The sequence below is a fragment of the Bos taurus genome, chromosome 4, assembly GCF_002263795.3.
Source record: "Bos taurus isolate L1 Dominette 01449 registration number 42190680 breed Hereford chromosome 4, ARS-UCD2.0, whole genome shotgun sequence".
In the NCBI taxonomy this organism is placed as follows: Eukaryota; Metazoa; Chordata; class Mammalia; order Artiodactyla; family Bovidae; genus Bos; species Bos taurus.
The window spans coordinates 33,006,695-33,032,666 of NC_037331.1; the positions used below are offsets into that span (position 1 = coordinate 33,006,695).

At 42.4% G+C, this 25,972-nt stretch overlaps 1 protein-coding gene across 4 annotated transcripts in view; it reads left to right on the forward strand.

Moving 5' to 3' along the window:
- Positions 1–506: 506 nt before the first annotated feature.
- Positions 507–25,972, forward strand: part of ABCB4 (ATP binding cassette subfamily B member 4) — a 72,845-nt gene continuing 47,379 nt past the window's right edge. The window contains exons 1-9 of one of the 4 annotated variants that reach the window (XM_010804130.3): positions 507–560; positions 751–836; positions 4,329–4,383; positions 7,987–8,137; positions 14,444–14,501; positions 15,750–15,941; positions 17,486–17,657; positions 20,028–20,152; positions 24,364–24,535. In XM_010804130.3, coding sequence (XP_010802432.1) covers positions 757–836; positions 4,329–4,383; positions 7,987–8,137; positions 14,444–14,501; positions 15,750–15,941; positions 17,486–17,657; positions 20,028–20,152; positions 24,364–24,535 — 1,005 coding nt within the window. In that variant the 5' untranslated portion in view covers positions 507–560; positions 751–756. Of the gene's footprint in view, positions 580–750; positions 837–4,328; positions 4,384–7,986; positions 8,138–14,443; positions 14,502–15,749; positions 15,942–17,485; positions 17,658–20,027; positions 20,153–24,363; positions 24,536–25,972 lie in introns of those variants that run through there. The other 3 variants (XM_059885832.1, XM_010804131.4, XM_005205304.5) reach the window with 3 other exon arrangements.

The window sequence follows — 25,972 nt, forward strand, 5'->3', positions numbered from 1 at the left end:
CTTAATGCGATGTTTTTGGGCGGCCCTGCCCTGTCCTCAGCATCCCAAGAGACGGGTGGCTTCGGTGCCCCCCGGGGAGCAGACCCGGGGATGCAGAAGCAGCGGGAGGCGAGCCTAGGGGTCTCTCATGTCCCTCAGCTGCCCCATCATTGGTGAGCATGTACAAACCGTCCCCTGCAAGGCTTCAAAAAGAAAACTGCACTGAAGGAGTGTGACAGTCACTCTGGAGGGCTCGAGTGGCCCGCCAGGCGAGGCTCTCGGAACACCCAGCGGCACCAGGCTGGTCGCGGGGCTTATCGGCCGCAGCTGGCTCGGGGCTGGCTGCTCGCCGGGGTGGGCGCAGCGGAGGGCGGCGCGCCGGGCACCCTTCCCCGCGGGGTGTGCGGAGCGAGCCTGGCGGCTGGAGCGCCTCCTCTGCCCGGGGCCGTGGCCCCGGCGGCTTCAGGAGGCGTCGCTGGGGCCGGACACTCTCGGGGAGGGGCGGGGGCGGGAGCGAGCAAAGTCCCAGGCCCCGCAGCCCCGGCGCCCAGCGGCTCGGCCGGAGACAGGCGCAGTCCCGGGTGAGGGAAGCTCGGGAAGGTGGGCTCCCGGCGGCGGGCAGCGTGGCATCCGCGCGGTCCTCCCGGTCCCGGCGACCAGTCTGCTGGCCCCGAACCCCGGCGGGGTGGGGAGGGGGGTGTTGTGAGGAGGCTGGGCGACCTCCCCAGGCTGGGGCTGGTGCCCCTGGACCTGAGACTGGTTTCTCCCCAGGCGGAGATGGATCCAGAGGTGGGAAGGATCGCAACATTCCGGATCACCGAGACCAGGGAGGACGGATTTGAACTGGGCGTCAGCAGGTACATCACCCTCGGCCACCGCTTTTCTGCTTTTCTCGTTACACGCGAGTCAGCAGAGCCACATGGAGCCGAGCAAAGAAGTTGAGTGGATGATGCCTTTGGCCTTTGTTTTGGAGTTTCCTTAGAGTCTTTTCTGTGGTTCTGACTTTACCCAAGGAATGTCACTGAGGTTTCTTTTGCGACAGGCTGGCTTTCCTGGTGGCTCAGTGATAAAGAATCCCTCAGAGACGCGGGGATCCCTGGGTTGGGAAGATCCCCTTGAGACGAGCAAGGCAAGCCACTCTTGTATTCTTCCCTGGAGAATCCCCATGGGCAGAAGAGCCTGGTGGGCTACAGTCCTCTTGTGGCAAAGAGTCAGACACGACTTCGCCAATAAACACCACCAGGAAAGAGAGCACGGTTGAAGGCGCCCCTTCCCTTTGTGCAGGGCCCTTCCATGAGCATGTGTGGTGTAACACTCCTTGCATTATGGAGCTCATGACTTTTCCAGAAATCTCTCATAAGCATCGTCTGATCTTCCGGGCTTAAAGAGCATCAGACACCTGCTGTTGATGGTTGTGCTTTTTAAACAAGTGTAGTGAAGCAGGCAGCTCCTTCCTCCACTCATTATTCCTCTTCCTCCTCATTTTACCCGCCTTCCTCTCAGCTCTCCGGTTCCCTCTTTCTCCCCTCTGGGGGGTGAGGGGTGAGGTGGGGAGGGGAACCTTGAGCAGCCTGGGGTGGGTTACCTGCGCTTCCAAAGAAACTGTTGCTCAAATGCAAGGGGGAAACCTCTGCCTTTCTCTGCTTGCCTGTCTTTCTCCCTGTGCTGGCTCTTTGGCCCCAAGGGCCCTTGTCACTCTCACTTCTCCACCTTAGTAGGGGCAGAAGCAATCAGTAAGTGGCATGCTGGCTTTGTCCCTCTTTCACTTTGAGGACAGTGAATCGTTTTTGCCTTCAGCGTCAAAATTTATGAGGCTGTTGTGGTCTCTGAGTTCATGCCAAGCCACCCAGAACCAATTGACCTGTGTCATCCAGTGATCACCCAGAGGGACAAACTTATCAGGTTCTGTAGTGGGTCCTCAGGCTGCAAGTGGCCTGATTAGTTAACAGAGAACATGCCTATCTGGTGGTTAAACCGGGGCATTATTTTAGCCTGTTAATTTCTTCATACAATAATCTTGCTTTATTTCTTCTACGTACCATGGTATTCATTCACAGAATATCTAGTTTGCCCTGTGAAATTGGAAAACCCATGGATGGTATTTTTTCTTCTAGAAAAATGTGGTTTTCATTCGCTGGCAATTTAGGCTGGAATTGACTGTGAATCTATAAATAGGTGGCATTTTCTCCAAGAAGTCTATTTCTCTGTTGCACAGGCTAAACATTGGTGAGTGTACAGAGGGGTTACTCCTGCAAAAGATGTAGTAACACAGCAGAACCCAAGAAGTTCTCAGAACCGGGGCTCACAGCCTTGTGTTGGGAAGAAGACAGTTTAAAGAGTGTAAAAGACTAAGAAAAAGTTAAGATTATGAACTTAAGTGTAATGAGACACACTTTTATAAAAAATGGACCAAAACTTGCATGCTAAAGAAGTTCAGCTCACTTCAGTGGTCCAGGGAAAACTGAGTTCCATGGTTGTTGCGATCACGCAGTTTCGCCTGTCACATTCTTGTGAACATATTTCATTGCAGATGTCAGTCCTTTGATTTCAGAAAATGTTCCAGATAGTTTGGGATCAAGTCCTGTGAATAAAACTTTACCTGGAAATTTAAATAAATGCCTTTAGGTAAAAAAAGTCTGCTCTCCTACAGTTAGCGTTTATTTATTATTGAGAATAGATGTAAACAATACATATGCTGAATAGTAGTTGCTAAAATCTTGCAAGTAGTCTTTATATGCCATGGAATTAAAGCCCAAGATACATAAAAGAAAAATATTACATCAAATTCCATCTTCCTGCCTAAGGGGAGAACCAGATTATGTTTCATTCCATACCCAAGACTGAAGAAGCAACAGTGTTTCCAACCTAAAACCAAATTAATAGCCTGTGCTTCTGAGACAAATTATCACCAAAGGGCATCAGATATCCCAAACCAGGAAACCAGGGACACTCTTGGGCTTTAAGTAATATAAAGTTAGATCTATGCAAATATGTGATCATTTGTGAAAAAGAAGCATCCATAAACTCTTTTCCCAGGGGCACTTTGTCCTGCAAACAATTGTTAGCAGGTAATGAATGCTATGGGAACACGTTAATTAAGCCTAAAGAAATCAGGAGTGCAAAAAAGCAATTTTAAATAGGGTAGTTAAGGTAGGTCATAGTGAGAAGGCAATATTTAAGCAAGAACTTGAAAAAAAAAAAAAAAAGAGAGAGCTGTGTGGCATATATGTACCCCTCCCAGCAGAGGTAATGCAGACCCTGTGGGGGGACGTGTTTGGAGTGTTCACAGGACAGCGGAGGCAGAGAGACCTGGGTGTCTGGAGCAGAGCTGGCAGGAGTGGGAGTGGGCACTGTGCTCAGAGAGGCAACAAAGAATATCATGTGGGGCCAGAGAGGCCAGTGTAAGGATCTGGCTTTTACTCTGAGAAAAGTGGAAGCCACTTGTAAGCCTTTGAGCAGAGTAGCAGCATAATATGACCTGAGAGTTTCTTTTTTTAATTTATTGAAGTAGAGTTGATTTCCAATGCTGTGTTAATTTCTGCTATACAGCAAAATGATCTGCTATTCATATATATATGTATATATTTGCACACACATTTTTTCATGTTCTTTTCCATTATGATTTATTACAGGATGTTGATATAGTTCCCTGTGCTCTTCAGGAGGACCTTGTTGTTCATCCATCTTATGTGTAATAGCTGGCATCTGCTAATCCCAAACTCCCAATCCGTCCCTTGCCTCTTCCTCCTCTTTAGCAAGCCTGTGACTTGTGTTTTTAAATGATGACTCTGAGTATCGTGTTGTGGATAGACTGAAGTGGGCATAAGCGGAAGTGGAGAAACAAGGCAGGAGTTCTCTGGGCTGTTAGGATAGTTATGAAAGTGGCGAAGAGTGAGTGAACTCCAGATGTATTTTGAATGTAGAGCTGACAGGATTTCCTGACAGCACTCCCTGTAATCATTCAGAAGAGTGGCCTTTACTAATTTTAGATCAATATGTACCTTTTTAGCACATGAAGCATTAACTGATCTTGCAGACGTTGTTGACATGGTCATCTTCCTTCTGTGCATGCGTGCTGCAAGGCAGGTGACCATTCCCCGGTTATCCAGAGATTCCTATAGTGCCTTGGACAGTTACCTTTGCACTTGGTCATTGCCTTACACCGTGTGTTAAACTGGATAATTTCGACAGTTTGTGGACATCACTCTTTTACATTTGAAAATATAATATTCAAATATGGCAACTACTTAAATTTATATTCAGTTGACTGTGAAATATTTTGTAAGAGTTTTTAAATTCAAAAATTTAAATTTTTTATATATAAAAAATATATATATATTTTTTTACAGCAGCCAAGCTAAGGAAAAAATGAAGAAAGTAAATTTGATTGGACCATTAACATTGGTAAGCTGTGAAATACTAAGTTTGAATCAGTTCTGCCTTCATTTACGTTTGATGTCTTGGATCTGTGGTGAGAAGTGCTTTAAGCTTGTCTGTAGGCAGCAGCAGATGTCCTGGATTGGCTCATTGTATTTAATGGCCCACATTCTCAAGGTGGATGATAAAGCAGGTAGGGATAGGCTGGCTGGGAGAGCAGAGCTAACTGGTGTACCGGGAAATTGAAGTTAGGACTGGTGTTTGAAGCACCATACAAACCAATTAATTTCAGAAAAATACATCTCTGTATCTTGTTTCTCACACACACACACAAATTTACCTTAAAATAAACTTGTGTACAAGGAGATTGTTAACTACAGAAAATTGTAAATGCTTAAAAAATCTATGTTCACATTGGACGCCAGGGAAACTGATTAAATATGAAGTTAATATTACAGATTCAGATATGTTTATGATAATTCTCAGTGGTTTTCCACCAGTCCAGGGCAAGCCAACATATTTTTGGAAGAAATCAAATCTGTTTTTCATTTGTAATATGTCTTAGAGAGGGGACCCAAGAAAATGTTTGCCCACTTTTGGTGAATAGGATATGTTTTAAACTATGACAGCCATTATTTGATAACAAAGAAGTTGGTTAAAAAAAAAAAAAAAAGCATGTCATCTGAAATCTCCAGTTTATTAAGTTTCATTCTCTTCTCCCTTATGCTTGTGACTTTTGTGTTTAAAAATCTCAGTAAGGGTAACATCTTTTCAATTCAGTACTTTAGAGACTAAATTGTTTGTAAAACTAAATCTGGTTTTAATGCAAAGGTTTTAAATCTGCCTCTTTCAGAAAACAAAATGTCACAAACCTTAAAGTAGAAACAGAAATTTTCATTTGAATTTGGAAGTTTAACCTTAAATATAAATGTAATCTTTTTCACTCTCAATAGATTTTTTTTGCTGCTGTTCTGATTGAGGTTCAGAATAAAACTGCATTTTAATAGGAGTTAGGCATTCAGGCTTCTCTGATGGCTCAGATGGTAAAGAATCTACCTGCAAAGCGGGAGATCTGGGTTCGATCTCTGGGTTGGGAAGATCCCCTGGAGTAGGGCATGGAGTAACCCACTCCAGTATTCTTGCCTGGAGAATCCCCATGGACAGAGGAGCCTGGCGGGCCACAGTCCATAGGGTCGCAAAGAGTCGGACACGACTGAGTGACTAAGCACAGCACAACACAGAAAGGCCTTCTTTTGTTGAAAAACCACTGAGAACAGATCTAGGTTACTTAGGATATTACTGTGAAATTCCTGGAATTTTCACTGAAGCTTGGTGACAATAAAATTTTGTTTCATTAATATGAGAAACTTTTTAATTGAGGTGCAGTGAATATATTACATTACATGAGTTTCAAATGTACTATGAAGAGCATTTAAAACTTTCCTCAGTTTCACGTGGAGAAGGAAATGGCAACCCACTCCAGTGTTCTTGCCTGGAGAATCCCAGGGACGGAGGAGCCTGGTGGGCTGCTGTCTATAGGGTCGCACAGAGTCGGACACGACTGAAGCGACTTAGCAGCAGCAGCAGAAGTTTCCCATAAATATTTGAAGACAACACTGCATGTCAGCTTGCTCCTGTGCTTGAGCTGTGGCCCAGAAACTCAAGTGCTCTATCTCCCTTCCCCTCCGGCCACTAAGGTGAACCCTGGGGACACTTTTGTGCCAATTTAAGGGGCCCTTCCCCACCCGCTCTGGACTTTACCTGCCCGCCTTGTTTCATTCCAAGCTCCACCTGGCTTCCCACCCTTTGTCTCTCTCAACACTCTTGCTTGCCCTGTGTTTAATGATGGAATTTGGTCTCCCAGACCGAACTTCTCGAAATCCCTGAGAGCAGTTGGCACACCGCCCCCCGACTTTATGCTTTAACCTCAGGGTGCCCCTGCATGGTGACTCCCTCTAACTTAGCCTCCGCTCTCAAGGACCATCTGCCAGCCTGACTCATCACCCATTCTCTTGATGATTGTTCCTTCTTTGTCCCCCAAAGGGAGTGGGGTGGCGAAATGGGCAGAGATAAGGGTTAAAAAGATGAGAGAGATGTGAGGGACAGAGGGGAGAGTATAGAAATGGAAAACTGAGAGACGGGAGATGTAGTCTGGAAGGCAGAGGACGAAAGAAGAACAGAGAGAGAGGCATAGTTTCAGTCAATCAGAAATGGGGAGAAAAAGTGGGAATTTGGAGAGAACTCAAAAAGGTGGTGAAGGACAAAGGGTTTTTGGAGTATTATGACACTGATTGGCTGGTTAGTTCTTCAGTGTTGTGCACTTTACTGGTATAACTACTTCCCTCTATAAGTGATAAGTTGAAGTTGCTCAGTCGTGTCTGACTCTTTGTGACACCATGGACTATTCAGTCCATGGAATTCTCCAGGCCAGAATACTGGAGTGGGTAGCCTTACCCTTCTCCAGGGGATCTTCCCAACCCAAGGATCGACTCTGGGTCTCCCACATTGCAGGCAGATTCTTTACCAGCTGAGCCACCAGGGAAGCCCTCTATGCTGCTGCTGCTAAGTCACTTCAGTCGTGTCCGACTCTGTACGACCCCATAGACGTCTGGCAGCCCACCAGGCTCCCCCATCCCTGGGATTCTCCAGGCAAGAACACTGGAGTGGGTTGCCATTTCCTTCTCCAGTGCATGAAAGTGAAAAGTGAAAGTGAAGTCGCTCAGTTGTGTCCGACTCTCAGCGACCCCATGGACTGCAGCCTACCAGGCTCCTCCATCCATGGGATTTTCCAGGCAAGAGTACTGGAGTGGGGTGCCATTGCCTTCTCCGGGAAGCCCTCTGTAGATGGTACTAAATCCAAGATAGTTGGTGTGGCCACCAGGCCTTTTAGACCTCTCTCTAATATGCTCTGTACTGTGTGCTTAGAAATTCCACCACGTGCAGTTCCCTGAGGACTCATGTAGTTTCCAGTCACCCTGCTGTTCTAAGCCCCCACCTCCCCCACTTTCTCTGCATTCCCCAGTTCTTCTTCGCTAATTCCCCCTTGTCCTTCAAGATTCTACAATGAGTATCATCTCCATAAGCAAGACTTCCCTAAAGCACACACCCAGGCACTCCTTAAGTTTCTTGCCCTTCACTATTGATCTGTCTTCCAAAAAGCTAACTTAAGCCTCTTAAAGGGGCCTTATCCTCAAAACCCAGAATATCCGTTCCCTCTCCACCCTTTATAATTCTCTGTCTGAAATATTCTGAATGTCTTTTTAAAGGATGTATTATGTGTGTGTATGTAAATGAGATCAACCCCTAGCTGTTTCTACCTCAGGAGCTCTGGAAGAGCGAACAGTATTTCTTAATGAAACCAAATCTTAGTCCCTTCTGATTATATTGCAATCACTTACCCAAATAAGACACTGATTAAATGAAATTAGAATTTTTTCCACACAGATACAAAATGAATAGAATCTTGAAATTACTCTGTCAATGATTTGAATTGAAATTCTCTTTCTTCCCTAATACATTTATTTGGAATGGTTACTGACCTTAAAGAAAAATCCAAAGAACATACACTGTGAAAAAAGAGAAATTCTATTATACAAACTAAGTATTCTTCTCTTTTCTTTCTTTTTTTAGTTTCGATACTCTGATTGGCAGGATAAATTATTTATGTCTTTTGGCACTATCATGGCCATAACTCATGGATCAGGTCTGCCCCTCATGATGATAGTATTTGGAGAAATGACTGACAGATTTGTTAATACTGGAGGAAATTTCTCCCTTCCAGGTAAGCATTTCTTTAATTAAGATATGTAGATGTATAGATATATTCCTGGCTGCGATTCATGGGGTCGCAAAGAGTCGGACACGACTGTGCAACTGATCTGATCTGATAGATGTATTCATTTATTTAACTGAGTGAAAGATTAGAAATTGATTTTTCTATTCATCATCTGCTTGCTTCATGGTTTGGACATCTGGGTAGCTTCAGATATCACAGAAGGAGTTTTAAAATTCTCAGTAAAATTCCTCAAATAATCAGTTAAATTTCAACAAATAAGTGTATGCTATTGGACTTTAAGTATAGAATAAGGAAATTTCCAGAAAGCTTTGTATTTCAATAAAGTAAGGAAGTTAGTCTGCTTGAGGATGGTGGAACCATAGCAGAGCATGTCTGCACAGTGTCCATTCAGTTAATGACTATTGATGAGCTAGCTTCAAAATAGGAGAAGGCAATGGCAACCCACTCCAGTACTCTTGCCTGGAACATCCCACGGACGGAGGAGCCTGGTAGGCTGCAGTCCATGGAGTCGCTAAGAGTCGGACACAACTGAGCGACTTCACTTTCACTTTTTACTTAAGGCAATGGCACCCCACTCCAGTACTCTTGCCTGGAAAATCCCATGGATGGAGCAGCCTGGTGGGCTGCAGTCCATGGGGTCACTACAAGTTGGACACTACTGAGCGACTTCACTTTCACCTTTCACTTTCATGCACTGGAGAAGGAAATGGCAACCCACTCCAGTGTTCTTGCCTGGAGAATCCCAGGGATGGCAGAGCCTCGTCGGCTGCCATCTATGGGGTCGCACAGAGTTGGACACGCCTGAAGCGACTTAGCAGCAGCAGCAGCAGCTTCAAAATGCATCAGTTGGCATGGCAATACTTCTTAGCTGTCCTCAGCTTGTGGGTCTGTTTTTTATTTTTTCTTCTTCCCCTCCCCCTCCCCCTTTCTCCTATCCTTCTTGCTAAAATGACACCTACTTTCTGTCTCTAATATTTGGATCAAAAAGGTTGACTGTTCCTTAACAGAGCACTTTACTAAAGAGTGAATGGATTCAGTATGAGAATGATGTGCTTTGAAACTCTCCCAAAAGACTAAAATTACTGGAGTGCCAAAGGAGTCACATAAGTTAATGCCATCAGTGCGAGGGGCTATGTCAGCAGCATTGGAGTGAGGTTCCAATGGACAAAGTTATTTTCATATTAGACAGACTTAGCATAGAAAGGAAGATAGCCATGCTTTCTACCCAGCACGATGGCTCAGTTCCTCCCTAGAGACCTGCGGGCACTAGCTGGAGACCGAGTGGAGCCCTGCTGCTCACAGATGGGGGATGTGAAGGAGATGGCTAATAAAGGAGAGGCAGCTTCCACAGTAGAGGCACCTGAGAGGCAGTAGACTGTATTTAGATGACACTCAGGAAGAGTTTCCAGCGTTCACTGTTGAGAGCTACATATTTGGTTAGCATTGTAGGGCTTAGTTGTAATTACCTAAGAACATGATTGCTTAGTTTATACAATAGGATCTCTTTACATGAATATTGATGAATACTAATACCTTTTAGATGTCTAGTAGAAGCATCCTTTGAATAGTTAAAGCACACTCCTACAAAAATAGTTTATTTATTCTCTAGTACTACTGTCTCTGAGAAGAACCTCTTTATAACAAAAATAATAGAAATCTTTCATAGTGTGTATCATGTGCTAGGTCTTATTCTCAGTGACACATGAAGACAACTGAGGCTTGGAGAGAATAAATAACCTCCCCAAATTTTACAGCGTTAGGGCAGAATTCACTCAGGTCTTTCTACGTCCATACCACGCTCATGACTGTACACATTATACTGCCAATGTAAGTGCTGTACATTCTCCTTTAAAAATTGTGTCTGGGAAAGTTTTAACTGGATTACTTGTATTTGACCAGTGGCCAAAACTTTAACACAAATATTGTAAAGAGTAAGATAGGATAGTTTAAAAAGTCTTTAAGGAAACTAGGAATTTTTATTTTCCTTTTACTTCTTATAAGCTTTATAGATGTATAATACACACACACAGAACAGGAGGATGCCCATATTAGAATCTATCAATCAAAACTGGCTTCAATTTAGGATTTTAAAAACTCAGCTGAATGACTGGATAAACAAAAGTTGTTACATACATACAATGGAGTGTTAAAAAGCCTTAAAAAGGAAGGAAATTTTGACACCTGCTGTAACATGGATGAATCTTGAGGACATTACGCTAAGTGAAAGAAGACAAATATCAAATTATTCTGCTTATAGGAGGTGTCTAGAGTAGCCAAATTCATAGAAACAGAAAAGAAGATAGTGGTAGCTGGGGGTGGAGGATAAGGAAATGGGGAGTTGTTTAATGGGCATAGTTTCAGTTGGGGAAGCTGAAAAAGTTCTGGAGATTGATTTTACCAGAGTGTAAATATATTTAGCACTACTTAACTATACACTTTAAATGGTTAAGATGGTAATGTATATCTTATCACAGTTAATTTTTTTTAACTGGATGCAATGTACTTATCCCAGGCAGGTTGACATTTGGTCCAGTTTTATTAGTCCCGTTTTGGTTTTTGCTAACACCAGAGTAATTCCACAGCTTCCTTATTTGGGGCAGTCTGCTTATTTTTAATGTGTTTCTAATTATGCAACCAAATTGCTTTGAAGCTGGAATGGCAGACAGGTGCCACGTACTGTGCCCAGGGCCAAATTCAAGGTCTTTCTGGGGAATGGCACGAGCAAGTCCCCTGCAGACCTGTGACCGCTGGAGTGATATACTCACCAGAGTTGCCAGCTGTTTCGGTGACCTCCGAATTAAATGACACTTGGTTCCCTACAGCCACGTTTGTCGTTAGGCAACTTGATTGTCTTGGAGGGTTTGGAATGAGAAGTCCCTCAAATGTTATTAATGCCAGTGTCCACTCTTCAGGTTTGTACAAATAATATTCCCATGGCTCTTAGGAGAAAACGAATTGTTGCATTTCATGCTCACTCTGAATCCAGACAGCTCTTTGATATGTTTAGGTTTGTAGAGTTTAGCCAAAGTCATGGGGGTTGAGAGCTGGTAGAGCCCTCAGGTGTCCCTAGCTGAGCTCGCTAGCTCGTCTCACCGAGATGATGTTTGTTTAGAGTCTCTTCTTTAGAATTGTTGGATTCTTGGAGAGCAAGACTCAATGGGAGCCAAATGAGACGAGAATGTTAGAAGAGAAAAAAAAGGTTTAAATCACAAGAGGGTCTGACAATGAGTTATTGTGAACAGACTCCATCCTTGTCAACAGAATAAAGTCTCCGTGGCAAGGTTGTTCCCTCACAATGACTCAGTTGTGCAGAAACTATGCGTAAAACATTCCACATCCAAACCTTAAGAATGGAGTCATAGGAAACAGGGTTTCTACAGAGTATTAGGAACTTGATGTTTTATGCCAAGTCTGTGTGGCTGTAATAATGTAGGAGGTTGTGTGGAGAAATTGATACACCCTGCGTGCCCTTGCATTGCCACGTAGATGAAAGGAAAAGACATTTTTGAGCCCCAGTTACCTTGACTTATTACCCATACTGCTAAAACTGCCTGGACATCCACCAATTCTGTCTTGTGCTGAGTGTTTCTGTGTAATATTAATAAAAGAAGTCCTGGACTGAATCAAGGGAGGCAGACATCGATTTACTCTGAGACTCAAAGTGACAGCACTCCTTATTTAGTGTCTCTTTGAGTGTTCCTTAAGGGATGCATTTATTATTTAGGCCTGTACCTGAGCTGGGGGCAAATTACTTAACCTCTATAATCCCTACTGTTATCACCTTTGAAAGGTAGGCTTGCTGATGGAATGGAATGAGATGACTTATGTCAAGTGTCTGGAACATAAACACTGAGGGCAAACTAGCTGTAAGAACTTGGAAATGCAACAACCACTCTTAGATTCTGTTTCCTCATCTATAAAATGTATGGAATATATGGGAACTCTCTAAAATTAAAAAGCAGCTTTAGAATTTCCCATTTCTTTGCTATGGGAGGCATTTAGGCAGAATAGAGAAGGAGTTCTCCATCCTGGTATATTAAAGTCAATTGGAAGCAATTTTTAGATTATCATCTAGACTCAGCTAGAGGTTCTGATTCAGCTGGTCTTGGATGGAGCCTCAGTTCAGTTGCTCAGTCGTATCTGACTCTTTGCAACCCCATGGACTGCAGCACACCAGGCTTCCCTGTCTATCACCAACTCCTGGAGCTTACTCAAACACATCCATCAAGTCGGTGATGCCATCCAACCATCTTCTGTCGTCCCCATTGGACACCTATATATTTTTCCACCCACCCCACGTGATTCTAACAGGCAGACAGTGCTGTGAGCCACTCAACCAGGTAACTCCTTGAAGATTGTTTGTGAGGCTAAAGCCCAATATGTAGCATCTGGAAGACCAGATAGCGGCTTTCTCCAGATCGAATCCCGTGAGATTTCCAGATCTAGCATTCCAGATTTCATCACATGACTCTTCAAGGAACACATTCATACACATTTGTCACACCTTGGTCCTCTGGCAGCAGAAACTTGGTTTCCTAGGGGCTTTAGGGCTTCTAGGGTTGCTCACCCAGAATTAGATTGCCATTCTCGGCCTGGGACTCTGAGAAAGGAGCAGGTCAAGTTTGTAATGTATGTAGATTTTTATTTCTTAGGAGGGAAGATCAGTTTGAGTTATAATATTGGTGTTGGAGGAGAGAAAAAGTCACTTTAAGATTTCACCTGCTTTCTAAGTTCAGGGGGAAAATAGCCCTGTACACATGATCCGCAGGTTTCCTGTGGTTTTGAACAATGATTTCTGCACATACTTCAGCTTTTGCACAGCTTGTCTGCCTCTCGTTCCAAAGACACTTCCAACGTAGCTATCGAAGGTGCCAGATTTATGAACTCAGGAAGCAAATGAGCACACAGAACTGAATGGATGAGAACAGAAGTGAAATAGAGTCTGCTTCCTCAAGGGCCTAGTAGCTGATAACGAGCTAGATCAATAAGCAGAAACACTTTGCTATGAACATCTACAGAAAGAGCAATCCTGAGGGAGAAATTATGCCACCATCGGGCTACAGGCCTGGTAATTGATCCTGATGGTAGGTTAAATTTAAAATAAATTTCTACCTCATTGCCCTTTGGAAGAAGATAAGCGTGATAACACAGCACCCAGAAAATGTGACCTCAGGGCTGTTTGCCCGTGATAAAGGAGCAAAGCCTAGTTTCTCTCTGGGCATCATGGTAAATGTGTTTTCCCATCAGTGCCGTGGTAACACTGTATCCTGTTACTCTGTGAATGCAGTAGGTATGGGCTGTTTTCTTTTTATGTTTTACTCTGTGTCTGTTAAAGAAGTGAAAATAAGCTATTACCCCGTGACTCAGTCGGTGTGGCATAGTGTCGGGTGCTGTATGAGGAGCGTTAGGACTCTCAGCCTACTTACTATCGTAACTGAGTGACTTTGGGTGAGTTACCTTATATCCCTGTGCTTCAGTTTCCTCATCTGTAAAACAGGAATTTATGATATAGCCCTACCGGTATAGTCCTACCTATGGAATTGTGAAAATTAGACCATGTGATGCGTGTATAGTATTCAGAACAGTGCCCAGCATATAATAAATGCTCACTGGATCCTAGCTGTTACTAAAACATGTGAACCAGAAAAGGCACATTGACACTTTTATCAAAATTAGTTCAAAGTAAAAGACCATTTCCTTCCAGTTAATAATGCTTTAAACATACCAGTTTACAGGACGGCTAGTAACCAAGACAAGGAAAGCAGGACCCTGATGGATCACCAGTGATCCACTGACTTGTCTTTGAGCAACTCAGTGATCTTTCTTGTCTTAATTTTTCTCCCTTTGCCATGAATGTAATTCAGACTTTCCATTATTTATGTTGTGAGGAAGCATGTAAGGGAAACACACACATATAGTAATGTAGAATCAAAAGAAGCAAGTATCTGTAAAGTGCTTTGCACCACTAAGAAAAAAGTGCCTGTTAAATCCTGTGTTTCTATGTGGACCATTTCTTTTTTCTTCCTCTGCCTTCTGTATACCCTTCATCAGCTCCTCTCTGCTGCTCTAGGAAGCTGTGTTGCTAAAGGCCCGAGGCCTCTGGTAGGGGGGCAGCACCTGGGAGGGGGGGCTTTACTTCCCCAACTGGACCCGCGATGGACCTAAACCCCAGGGCCCTTTACGTGGGCCAGACGGTAAGAGTGACTTGAGAGTGAGGGAAAGAGAAAAAGATTTTAAAAACCTGGCAGTGCCTTTCAAAAATGTCTTATTTTTTTTATTTTTATTTTTTAGTGAATTTTTCACTGGCAATGCTAAATCCAGGCAGAATTCTGGAAGAAGAAATGACTAGGTAATTGGCTAATATATGTATATATCATATGTACTTCTTTATACTGTGCTTTTAAAAAATATTTTATTTGAAAATAATTTCAACCTTATGAAGAGTTATAAGCATGTACAAAGAATCCCTGTATACTCTAGCTTTTGTTAGACTCTTTATCCTATTGTTTCCATTTATACCCCCTCCCCTGCCATTTAAAGTAAGCTGCGCAGGGGCCTTCCCTGGTGGTCCAGCGGTTAAGACTCTGTCCTCCCAATGCAGGAGGCCTGGGTTTGATCCCTGGTCAAGGAAATAGATCCCACATGCTGTTACGAAGACCCAGGGCAGCCAAAAGAATAAATAATTTTTTTAAAAAGTAAGTTGCCCAGAGCATGTTCCTTTACTTATAAATACTTGATTGGTTCCAAGAACAGGGCATTCTCTTCATAACCACAGTACAGCTATCAACCTCAGTACATTTCATATTGATACAGTACTTTGACCCGGTCTACCATCTGAATTCCAGTTTTGTCTGTTGATCTAATACTGTCATTTACGGCATTTTCCCCCTTTCTTCACCTTCTTAATAGAAATCCCCAAAGCCTGTCACATAATGTTTGTGTTTACTTTTCAATTAATGTTGCCGACTTAAGTGAGTGCTGTCTGTTGCCGTAGCGGCCTGAAACGAAAATATATTTGAGAGTAATGAAATTGAATTTATATTTCTAAAGATACTAACCTCCCTCCAATTTAGTTACGACTACACTCTGAGTTGATTTGAATTCATAACATTTTAGCATTGTTTTTAAAAATTCTTTCAACTTCTGCCAATCAGGAAGAGGGCTTTTTGTTCTCTGTGTAAACAACATGGGAAAAACTTACACTCAGAGCCATTTTGCATGTTCAGCCTATTTATTCCTGTATTTGCAATGTGGTGAAGCTTTTCAGACAGTAGGATATGCAAGTCTAGAATGTGAATTATGGAAGAGTCAAATTGTGTCTACAGATGATCAGTGTAGGTTTAAAAGTGACTCATGAACACCACTGTATGTTTGCAGTTAACCACACAAGTTTATTTTACCTTTGGCTGATAATTCAAGTGGACAGATTGGCCACTGTTCTATTATAATGTCAGAAAAGAGAAAAAAAATTGTATGTGTTATAATGTCCTACATGGTCTTTGTGATCTGTCAGTAAGTTTATTAATTTCCAATTCTGCATATTTCTCTTGCAAGCATAAAGACTCTATTTAAAAGAAACTTTTGAATTGTTTTCCAGATATGCATATTATTATTCAGGATTAGGTGCTGGAGTTCTTGTTGCTGCCTATATACAGGTTTCATTTTGGACTTTGGCAGCTGGCCGGCAGATTAAGAAAATTAGGCAAGAGTTTTTTCATGCTATTCTACGACAAGAAATAGGCTGGTTTGACATCAGTGACATCACTGAACTCAATACACGGCTAACAGAGTAAGTATGTTGTTACCTACACGTCCGTAAAGAAATTAACTACTAGCTATGTGCAAACTTGTCAAGGGAAGATTTTAAATGAAAAAAATGTTTGCTCAATTAAACATTTGGTGTATATTGGGAATAGATGATCTGATAGCCATCTCTAGCAGTTACAGCCTATGCCACAGTGCATTTTCCATACCTGATAGGTTTTTTTTTTTTTTTTTTTCCTGGCCTCAGTTATATAAGTAGGTGTATTTGAGTACTGAGCTTACATCCTTTGGGGCTTCCTGGTAGCTCAGACAGTAAAGAATCTGCCTGCAAATGCAGGAGACCCGGGTTCTATCCCTGGGTTGGGAAGATCCCCTGGAGAAGGAGATGGCAACCCACTCTAGTATTCTGGCCTGGAGAATCCCATGGACAGAGGAGCCTAGCAGGATACAGCCCATGGGGTCCCAAAGAGTCGTATGGGACTAACACACACACTCACATCCTTTACTTGTTTCTCTCTCATGGACCTTATCACAGGCCTGACAGATATTAAGATGGCACTCCAGTAAGATGGATGAATGAGTGAATCAGGAATTGAATGAATTCATAAAGAGACTTCTTCTCTTAGTTCTTGTTGACTCTTCACTTATTCAACAAACAATTGAAGGCTTATTAAACACTGTTCTAGATGTTTGTGATTTAACAGTGAATGAGGCAAAGATCTCTGGCCTCTTGTTGCTTATGTTCCAGCAGTGGGTGATAGATGATTAGCGTTTTCTGGCTGGAGATCCTGGCGAGAGGGTAGTGAGCAAATGTCCAAGAGGAAGGAGGATCAGGGCATTTTGGGCCTGGTTGACCTCCATAGGGACTTCAGATCTGCCACTGGACATTTTTGACCTGAGAAGTAGCATGTTCAGACTTCCATTTCCAAAGGATCACTCTGGCTGCTGTACTGAGAACAGAGTGGGTTAACAGTAGCACCACCGGTAGAAGGAAGGAGCCCTTCCTTATTCCTGCTGCTGCTGCTAAGTCGCTTCAGTCTCTGCGACCCCATAGACGGCACCCCACCAGGCTCCCTGGGATTCTCCAGGCAAGAACACTGGAGTGGGTTGCCATTTCCTTCTCCAATGCGTGAAAGTGAAAAGTGAAAGTGAAGTCACTCAGTCGTGTCCAACTCTTCGTGACGCCATGGACTGCAGCCCACCAGGCTCCTCCGCCCATGGGATTTTCCAGGCAAGAGTACTGGAGTGGGTTGCCACTGCCTCCTTATTCCTACTTTCAAACAAATTGAGACATATGTGCAAAATGCTAATCCTTCTCTAATAGGATTAACTAACTGAACAGCATCAACTTTTAATGATACTAACTTCCCAGAAGTGTGAACTAATCCTGAATTTCTTCCTTTGTACAGTTTTTAGGTGGGGAAAGTGTCATTCAAGAGGCTAAGACTGCGAGAGGGGCTTGCGGGCATCTGAACGAGCTTTGCCTGTGTCTGTGTTGGTTAGATGTTTGCTTCACGTTTCTGACTGAAGACCTCCTGCCTGTAACCACTTAGGTGTGATCTTTTTTAGTGACATCTCCAAAATCAGTGAAGGAATTGGTGACAAGGTTGGAATGTTCTTTCAAGCAATAGCCACGTTTTTTGCAGGATTCATAGTGGGGTTTATCAGAGGATGGAAGCTCACTCTTGTGATAATGGCCATCAGCCCTATCCTGGGACTCTCTACAGCTGTTTGGGCAAAGGTATGTGAAACATGGGCATGACCATATGTGTTAACTGACACAGATAGAGTTATCTTCAAGATGCAGGATTCTGGTTACATGTTGTGCAGATCTATGTTAAATGTCATTCGAAACTGCGTGCAGAAGGTTGTGGTTAATATGGTGCTCTAATAGGGAAGATTATTTTTAATGTGATTCAAAATGTCAGATACGGGACTTATCTAGTAGTCCAGTAGTTGAGACTCTGAGTTTCCAATGCAAGGGATGTGGGTGTGATCCCTGGCTAGGGAACTAATATCCCACATGCTGCATGGCCAAAAAACGAAAACATCACAGTTATTGCCTCAATTACAGTTTTTGCACTCTTATTTTTTTTTTACTTGTTTTAAAATCAATAAAATATTATTGATTATTTTTATTTTGTATGATTATTTATTGGCTGCGTCAGGTCTTAGTGGTGGCACATGGGATTTTTGTTGTGCTGCACGGGTTTCTCTAGTTGCGGTGCACAGATTTTTTTTATAATTGTGGTGGGTAGGCTCAGTTGCTCAGTGGTATGTGAGATCTTAGTTCCCTGATGAGGGGTTGAACCCCTGTCCCCTGCATTGGAAGGCAGATTCTTAACCTCTGGACCATCAGGGAAGTCCCTGCACTGTTGTTATTACTTTGGGTAAATCTCCTGGCATAGTAATTTAAATTACATAAATCTTTATGTCCCTATTTAAGGAAACATAATTTAAAAGTTACATCGCTCAGTTAGTCACTCAGTCGTGTCTGACTCTTTGCGACCCCATGGACTGCAGCCTGCCAGGATCCTCTGTCCTTGGGATTTTCCAGGCAAGAATACTGGAGTGAGTTGCCATTCCCTTCTCCAGGGGATCTTCCTGATCCGGGGATCAAGCCTGGGTCTCTTGCATTGCAGACAGATTCTTTACCATCTGAGCCACCAGGGAAGCCCAATTTAAAAATATAACATAACTTCAAACTATTGCATGAATATCAAACATTTAACTAAGTTTGGATTTTCTGTTTAATTGTGATGGTTACATGGCACTCTGCCAATTTTGTCTTGCAGTAACATCCACATAACCTGTTCCATTTCAGCCAACACTCCAGGGTTGAGAAATTTTACTGGCAATTTTTGCTCATTTTGGGGTTGATTATTTACTTAATAGACGACTGGCGTCTCTTGTGTTTCGATTCTTCCTTTAGCTTTCTCCTGCAGCGTCTTGTTTAGCCATCTTATCATTCAGTAGACTATCCGTGAGTAGTATCTGGAAATGTGGTTTTCAAAGTGATTAAAAATCATTACACAATAATAATAAGGATGGTGAATCCTTTCCAAGCAGTAAGATTTTAGTTTAGTTTGCAATCAACAGAGAAAAAAAGGTAGTAGATGTGGAACTCAACACTATTACCCAAAACACTATCTAGTGAATTATATGTGCCTTTCTTTTCCTCACTCTGTTACTGAATCAAGTCTAGCTGCTTGAAAAAAATCATTACTTGCAAAAGCTGGTAGAAAGGAAAGTTGCTTTTAATCAGAATGCTGGCAATCTGGGGGAGGTGGTGGACTCAGTGTCCACCAAAAACCTCCAAAGATTCCAAGATCTCCAAAGATTCTGTTACTCATGAAATATTTTAAAGGGGCAAAGGAAAGCATCTCAGTTAATCATCGTAACAGAGGGTCAGAGTCTACAGTACTCCCCATCATGCATACCAATGAGTAGGTGCAACTTCTTGTGATTTTTCTTTAAATGCTATCTCTTTACACAGTTTATTCATGAGATTACTGAAGGGGAAGCTAGGGAAGAGATCTGGTCATTTGTTAATGACTTACTCTTTATTTCTACATCTTTGATCTATGAAAAGAACCAACAAGTTAGGTGAAGTATTGTGTGATCAAAAGATTTGAAAGGGGGACTTCCCCCGTGGTCCAGTGGCTAATGCCTTCCATTACAAGGGGTGCCATTTCAATCCCTGTTCGGGGAACTAAGGTTCTACATGTGGCCAAAAATTTTTTTAAAAAAGAAATTGTGCTAGGGCTGGAGACAAGCAGAGCATGGGGATGATTTGTTTAAGGTTAGTGGCATGACAGATGAAGACAGAGAAATCAATAGAGAGAAAATAGTAGTAGATGTAGACAGCTTTTTCCTGCCTAGAGCTATTTACAACTTCCCTGGGGAGGAGTTCATTAAGGCAGATCACACCTGGCCTTTGTAGGGGAATGGAAGAAGCTGTTGGATGTGGTACACTGAGTGATGTTTGCTTCATATCTACGGTGTTTGGTAAAGGGCAGTGTTTGGGAAGAAAAAGTAAGTTGAAGAGTTGATCAGAGTGTCTTTTAACTTTTTTCCCTATTTGAAAGTCATGTGTTTGTCTTCTTTCCAGATACTCTCAGCGTTTAGTGACAAAGAACTGGCTGCATACGCAAAAGCAGGTGCCGTGGCGGAAGAAGCTCTGGGGGCCATCAGGACTGTGATCGCTTTTGGGGGCCAGAAGAGAGAGCTGGAGAGGTCAGGAAGGTCCTTTGTCCACTGGCTCAAAGAACTCACTTTTATTACATTTTGCTACTTATTCTTTTGTGGTATGAGGCTACAGTCCATACGGTCACAAAGAGTCAGACACAACTGAAGACACTTACAGCACACAGGCATGCACACGTGTCTACGGCTTTCCTTTGCCTAATATAAACCCCTTACCCACAAAACATATTCACCCTTTATTGATGGCTGGAGATTGTCAGACTTTACAGCAGGGTTCTGACCATTTTTGGCTACCCTGGCGGCTCAGATGGTAAAGAATCCGCCTACAATGTGGAAGACCTGGGTTCCATCCCTGGGTTGGGAAGATCCCCTGGAGAAGGGAATGGTAACCCACTCCAGTATTCTTGCCTGGAGAATCCCATGGATAGAGGAGCCTGGTGGGCTACGGTCCATGGGGTCGCAAAGAGTTGGATGTGAGTGAGTGACTAACACTTATACTTTCTGAACTTTTTATAGTCCATGGACTTCTTTGAAAGTCTGATGAAATCTATGGACTTCTTCTTAGAATAATGATTTTAAATGCCTAAAACAAAATACGTAGGCTTACACAGGAAACCAGTTATAGTGAGGCACAATCATCAAAACATTTTTAAAGTTGTGATACAATAAATCCATGCAAATAGATGGGGAAACAGTGGCTGACTTTATTTTTCTGGGCCCCAAAATCACTGCAGATGGTGATTGCAGCCATGAAATTAAAAGACACTTACTCCTTGGAAGGAAAGTTATGACCAACCTAGACAGCATATTAAAAAGCAGAGACATTACTTTGCCAACAAAGGTCCGTCTAGTCAAGGCTATGGTTTTCCCAGTGGTCATGTATGGATGTGAGAGGTGGACTATAAAGAAAGCTGAGTGCCGAAGAATTGATGCTTTTGAACTGTGGTGTTGGAGAAGACTCTTGAGAGTCCCTTGGACTGCAAGGAGATCCAACCAGTCCATCCTAAAGGAGATCAGTCCTGAGTGTTCATTGGAAGGACTGATGGTGAAGCTGAAACTCCAATACGTTGACCACCTGATGCGAAGAGCTGACTCATTTGAAAAGACCCTGATGCTGGGAAAGATTGAGGGCAGGAGGAGAAGGGGACGACAGAGGATGAGGTGGTTGGATGGCATTACCGACTCGATGGACATGGGTTTGGGTGGACTCCGGGAGTTGGTGATGGACAGGGAGGCCTGGTGTGCTGCTATTCATGGGATCACAAAGAGTCGGACATGAATGAGCAACTGAACTGAACTGAACTGAAATCCATGCCTCTATTTTTAACCTATTGAATATCAAGAACTAACTATAGGTCTAATACCTACTGTAATTCCAAGTAGGTCTGTGGGTAAAATGTATTTCAAGATATCTGTAAAAAGTAGAACATGATATGAAAATGATCTGGGATTTCTATTGGCAACACATTCACAGTTACTGCTGACCCTACAGAGGCTTGTTGCCTGCACTGATAATCGAAGGAAATGCTGAATTTTGGTTAGGGGTTAGCAAAGTTAAAAGTGTAAGTTTTTCCCTGGTCAAATTCCTTAACCAGGGATTCCAGGTCGAGTGCCTCTGCTCTAAGGGGAGTTGATAGACAAAAATGTATGGGCCAGAACAAACCCCCTAATAAAGGCTATTCAATTCTCCAACCAGTTTTCTTTAAATAATAACATACCCTAATATAACTGAAGTATGACTCCATGTAAAATATTTTCTTTTGCCATTCTGCGGGACTCCTGATACCCCCGACTCTATGAAAGGGAAATTCTCTGGAAATTCTCCAGCCTTGAAAGCAAAGGTTCCCCACTCCCCTCTTTTTCATTTTCTGTTTTTCTACTCCTTAAGTCCTCTTGACAGCCAACCTGTGCCTGGTTCTCTAACCTCTTCCTTTTTCTCTCTCACTGCTGCTTCCTGCACACAATAGCCCACACACCTCAGGATGTGAGTGTAATCAGTGCCGCTCCATTAGCTGCAAAAGGCAAGCCATCTAAGCGAAGGTAATTACAGCATGTCCATCCTTGTCCCCAGAATCCATGTCATGTTGGGGCTGATATAAACCTCCCTGCCCGCACCTTGCAGCCGGGCCACCTGGGATTCAGCACAGCACTGGGCGTGGGGTGCCAGCTGTCTCCCCAGGGATGCAGCTCTGCTAAGTCAGTGCGTGGCTGAACACTGAGGAAAGAACACTGGAGAGTTAGGTGCTTTAAGTAATTAAAAGATATAATTTTGGGTGGCTGGATGCATTTTAAAAAATGAATAAATTCTCAGCATCTTATTTGGTTAAACTAAAAAAGATATGATGTTGTTTGTTTTTGTTAGAAACATTCTAATGGATGTGATATAAGTTTCATTGTACATCCAGTGCATTTTTTCTTTTGTGACTTTAAGGAGCCAAAATTAAATTTTATACACTCTCTGCATCTAGCATGGAATGAAAGGCTTAACTGAAATTGATGGAAAAATCATTGTTATTTAACAGAACCATTCTAGACATGTGTACCTGTATGTCAAATCCCAGAAGCCAGTAATAATGGATTTTACTTAATATTTAAAATTATGGTTACAATAGAATGAGTGGTATCTAGGAAGAAATTAAATTCTAAAACAAAAGCAATAATAAAAATAGGATTTATCAGATTTTGCCAACTATGTGCTAGCACGGTTCTAACAACTTTCTGACATTGTCTGTCAACCTCACAGTCATCTAGCAAGGTAGGCATTAGTAACTCCATTTTATAATACCATTTGCAGCAATATGGATTGACTTAGAGCATGTCATCCTAAGTGAAGTAAGCTGGACAAAGACAAATATCCTATGATAATACAGAGCCTGGAAAAAATGATACAAGTGAACTTATTTCAAAACAGAAACAGACTCACAGACATAGAAAACAGACTTATGGTTACCAAAAGGAAAAGGAGGGGAGGGGAAATTAGGAGTTTAGGATTAACATATACTCGCTACTCTATAAAACAGGTAAGCAACAAGGACCTACTGTATAGCACAGGGAACTACACTCAATATATTGTAATAATCTGTAAGGTGAAAGAATCTGAAAAAGGATACATGTGTGTGTGTGTGTGTGTGTAGCTGCATCCCTTTGTACATCTGAAACTAACACAACACTGTAAATCAACTGTACTTCAATTTTTAAAAAGTAATTCCATTTTACAAGTGATGCAAGTAAAATCTAAAAAAGTAGAGTAAGAAACTATATCCCATAAGTAGTGACCTCTTTATACCCTATACCCTGGCTTAATCAAAAACAGAACAAAACAGAGACCAAAGCGAAGCAAAAAGGCAAAGACTGGAGTATAAGTACACAAACAGATAGAATTCCCATCCCTTTCCCAATGGGGTAAGGCTTCCCTGGTGGCTCAGATGGTAAAGAATCCGCCTGCAGTGCAGGAGACCCAGGTTCAGTCCTTGGGTCAGGAAGCTCCCCTGGAGGAGGAAATGGCAACCCACTCCAGTACTCTTGCCTGGAGAATCCCACAGACAGAGGAGCCTGGTGGGCTGCAGTCCGTGGGATGGAAAAGAGTCAGACACTACTGAGTGACTAACACTTTCGCTTTCACCCAGTGGGACAGCAGAGAAGATAAATTAGCCTGTCTTGAGAATATAACTGCTTTAAGAGTCCCAAATAGTGTTTGCAGTTTACATTTTGGTGTCACTCCTGGTGGGCTTGGTTTCTCTTCTTCCTCCTTAACCTTGACTTGTGATGCTGGCCATGAAGGTTGATGGTGAGGTTCTCCCAGGGTTGGGAGTTCAGTCCTGGATCAGCTATGGGAACATTGCTGGGACTTGTGGGGACTGAGGTAGATGGGTCCAGGCCAGTAGAGAAAAGGCTCAGATGGGATCTGGTCCAGGTTGACCCTGCATTGGTTCAGTTCCTGGGAAGCTGGGTGTCTCCATGGGTTTCTTGGTTGATGGTTTTTGTCCCTTAAACCTCTAGCTGTCCAGGAGGGGTATATTGCTAAGATTATGTATTCTCAGGGTTCAATCCCTTGGTTGGGAAGATCTCCTGGAGAAGGAAATGACAATCCACTCCAGTATTCTTGCCTGGAGAATTCCACGGACAGTGGAACCTGGTAGGGTACAGTCCATGGGGTCACAATGAGTAAGACACGACTGAGCAACTTCACTTTCACTTTCATGGATTCTTACTATCATATTTCCCCCTTCATTTTCTGGTAGGTATCAGAAACATCTAGAAAATGCCAAAAGGATTGGAATTAAAAAAGCTATTTCAGCAAACATTTCTATGGGCACTGCCTTCCTGCTAATATATGCATCGTATGCACTGGCCTTCTGGTATGGATCCACTCTAGTTATAGCCAAAGAATACACTATTGGAAATGCAATTACAGTAAGTTGTTTTCCTAATATTTGTGACAAATCTGAAAAATTGTTTATCTATCTACCTCTTCTTTCATTTTCCTCCTTTTTGAAGGATGAACCATGGTTCTAACCTTTTTACTTATGGCATATCTTTGCTCAGTCCTGTGGGCAGAGCTGGGCTTCTAGAATACACAGAGCATCACAAGTGGTTAGACCAATTGAGAAACATATGGAGCATATAAAGAAAGATGGAAAGAATTTATTAATGAACAAATATCAATTGGTACCATCTTCATTGTGCCTGTGATTTTCATTACATAAAAAAGTAGACATTATTATACATAGGTCATACTATGAAAGAACATTGAATTTGTATCATATTGGCTATCCAAATACAAGATGAAAAGTGATTTTAGTCTTTTTTTCTTTTATGAAATGAAAATAGGTTCATTTTATGATTAGAAAAATTATACATACTAGTTATACAAAAGATTAGAATACTTTTAAAAATTAGAAATTACTTAAAATTAGAATTACTTATGATCTAAAAATCCATATACACTTAATGATAACTTTTGGTGTTTATCTTCCAGATTATTTTCTGTATATGGGTTTTTTTCTCTTGAAACCTAAATTGCATTATGCATATCTTTTTGTAAATTTTTTTATAAACTAGCAACATATTGCGACCTTCTTTCCATGTCAGTGATGGTCAGGACAACACGTAACCATTCAACTAGCCATGTTTTAAAACCTGCACTTGCCTGTCTTTCTAAACAGAGGACATGGAACACAGTTTGACCCCTTGATGATGACTTAGGGGCATTATGGAAATTTATCATTTCAGAATGTTCTCTAGAGTGGTACCTTCAGACCCCCATTGAAGTGTTGAGGGCTGTTTGGCTGGATGAGGTTTCATCGCTGCAGAGTCTGTTTTTTCTCATGTTGGTCCCCTCTCCTTGTCAGCTTAGAAGCACTCCGCCTCTCTTTACGTCCTCATTTGCTAAATTTTACAAAGTGGGGAGATTGAGAATGACTCTGGCATTCATCCTCTCTGGCCTGGTCTCCCCATTTGTTGGGTGTAGACAGTGACTTCTCCCAAATAGGGGAGCAGAGTGACTCCCATGATGCAGGGAGCCCAGTGATGGCCTCTTCATAAAGACCAAGAACTCGAGTGTGTTAACTTTCTAGCATTGCTTCTGGTAGGGACTTTTTTTGCTCTCTTGCTGGTCCTTCTCTGTATTGCAGATAGTAGATAGATATTTGAGTTCTGGTATGTTAAGCATTATTGTTATTTGTCATCTTCTGAGAAAAGCCAAACTATAAGTAGATGTTTCACCATGCCCAGAGAGAAAGGAGTCATTTCTCTTCATTTAGGTTTTTCTCAGTTAATGTATGCTAATAACCTGGATTCCTGAAACTACAGTCTTGACTTTTCTGTATCAATTTGTTTTCCTAGTGAAAA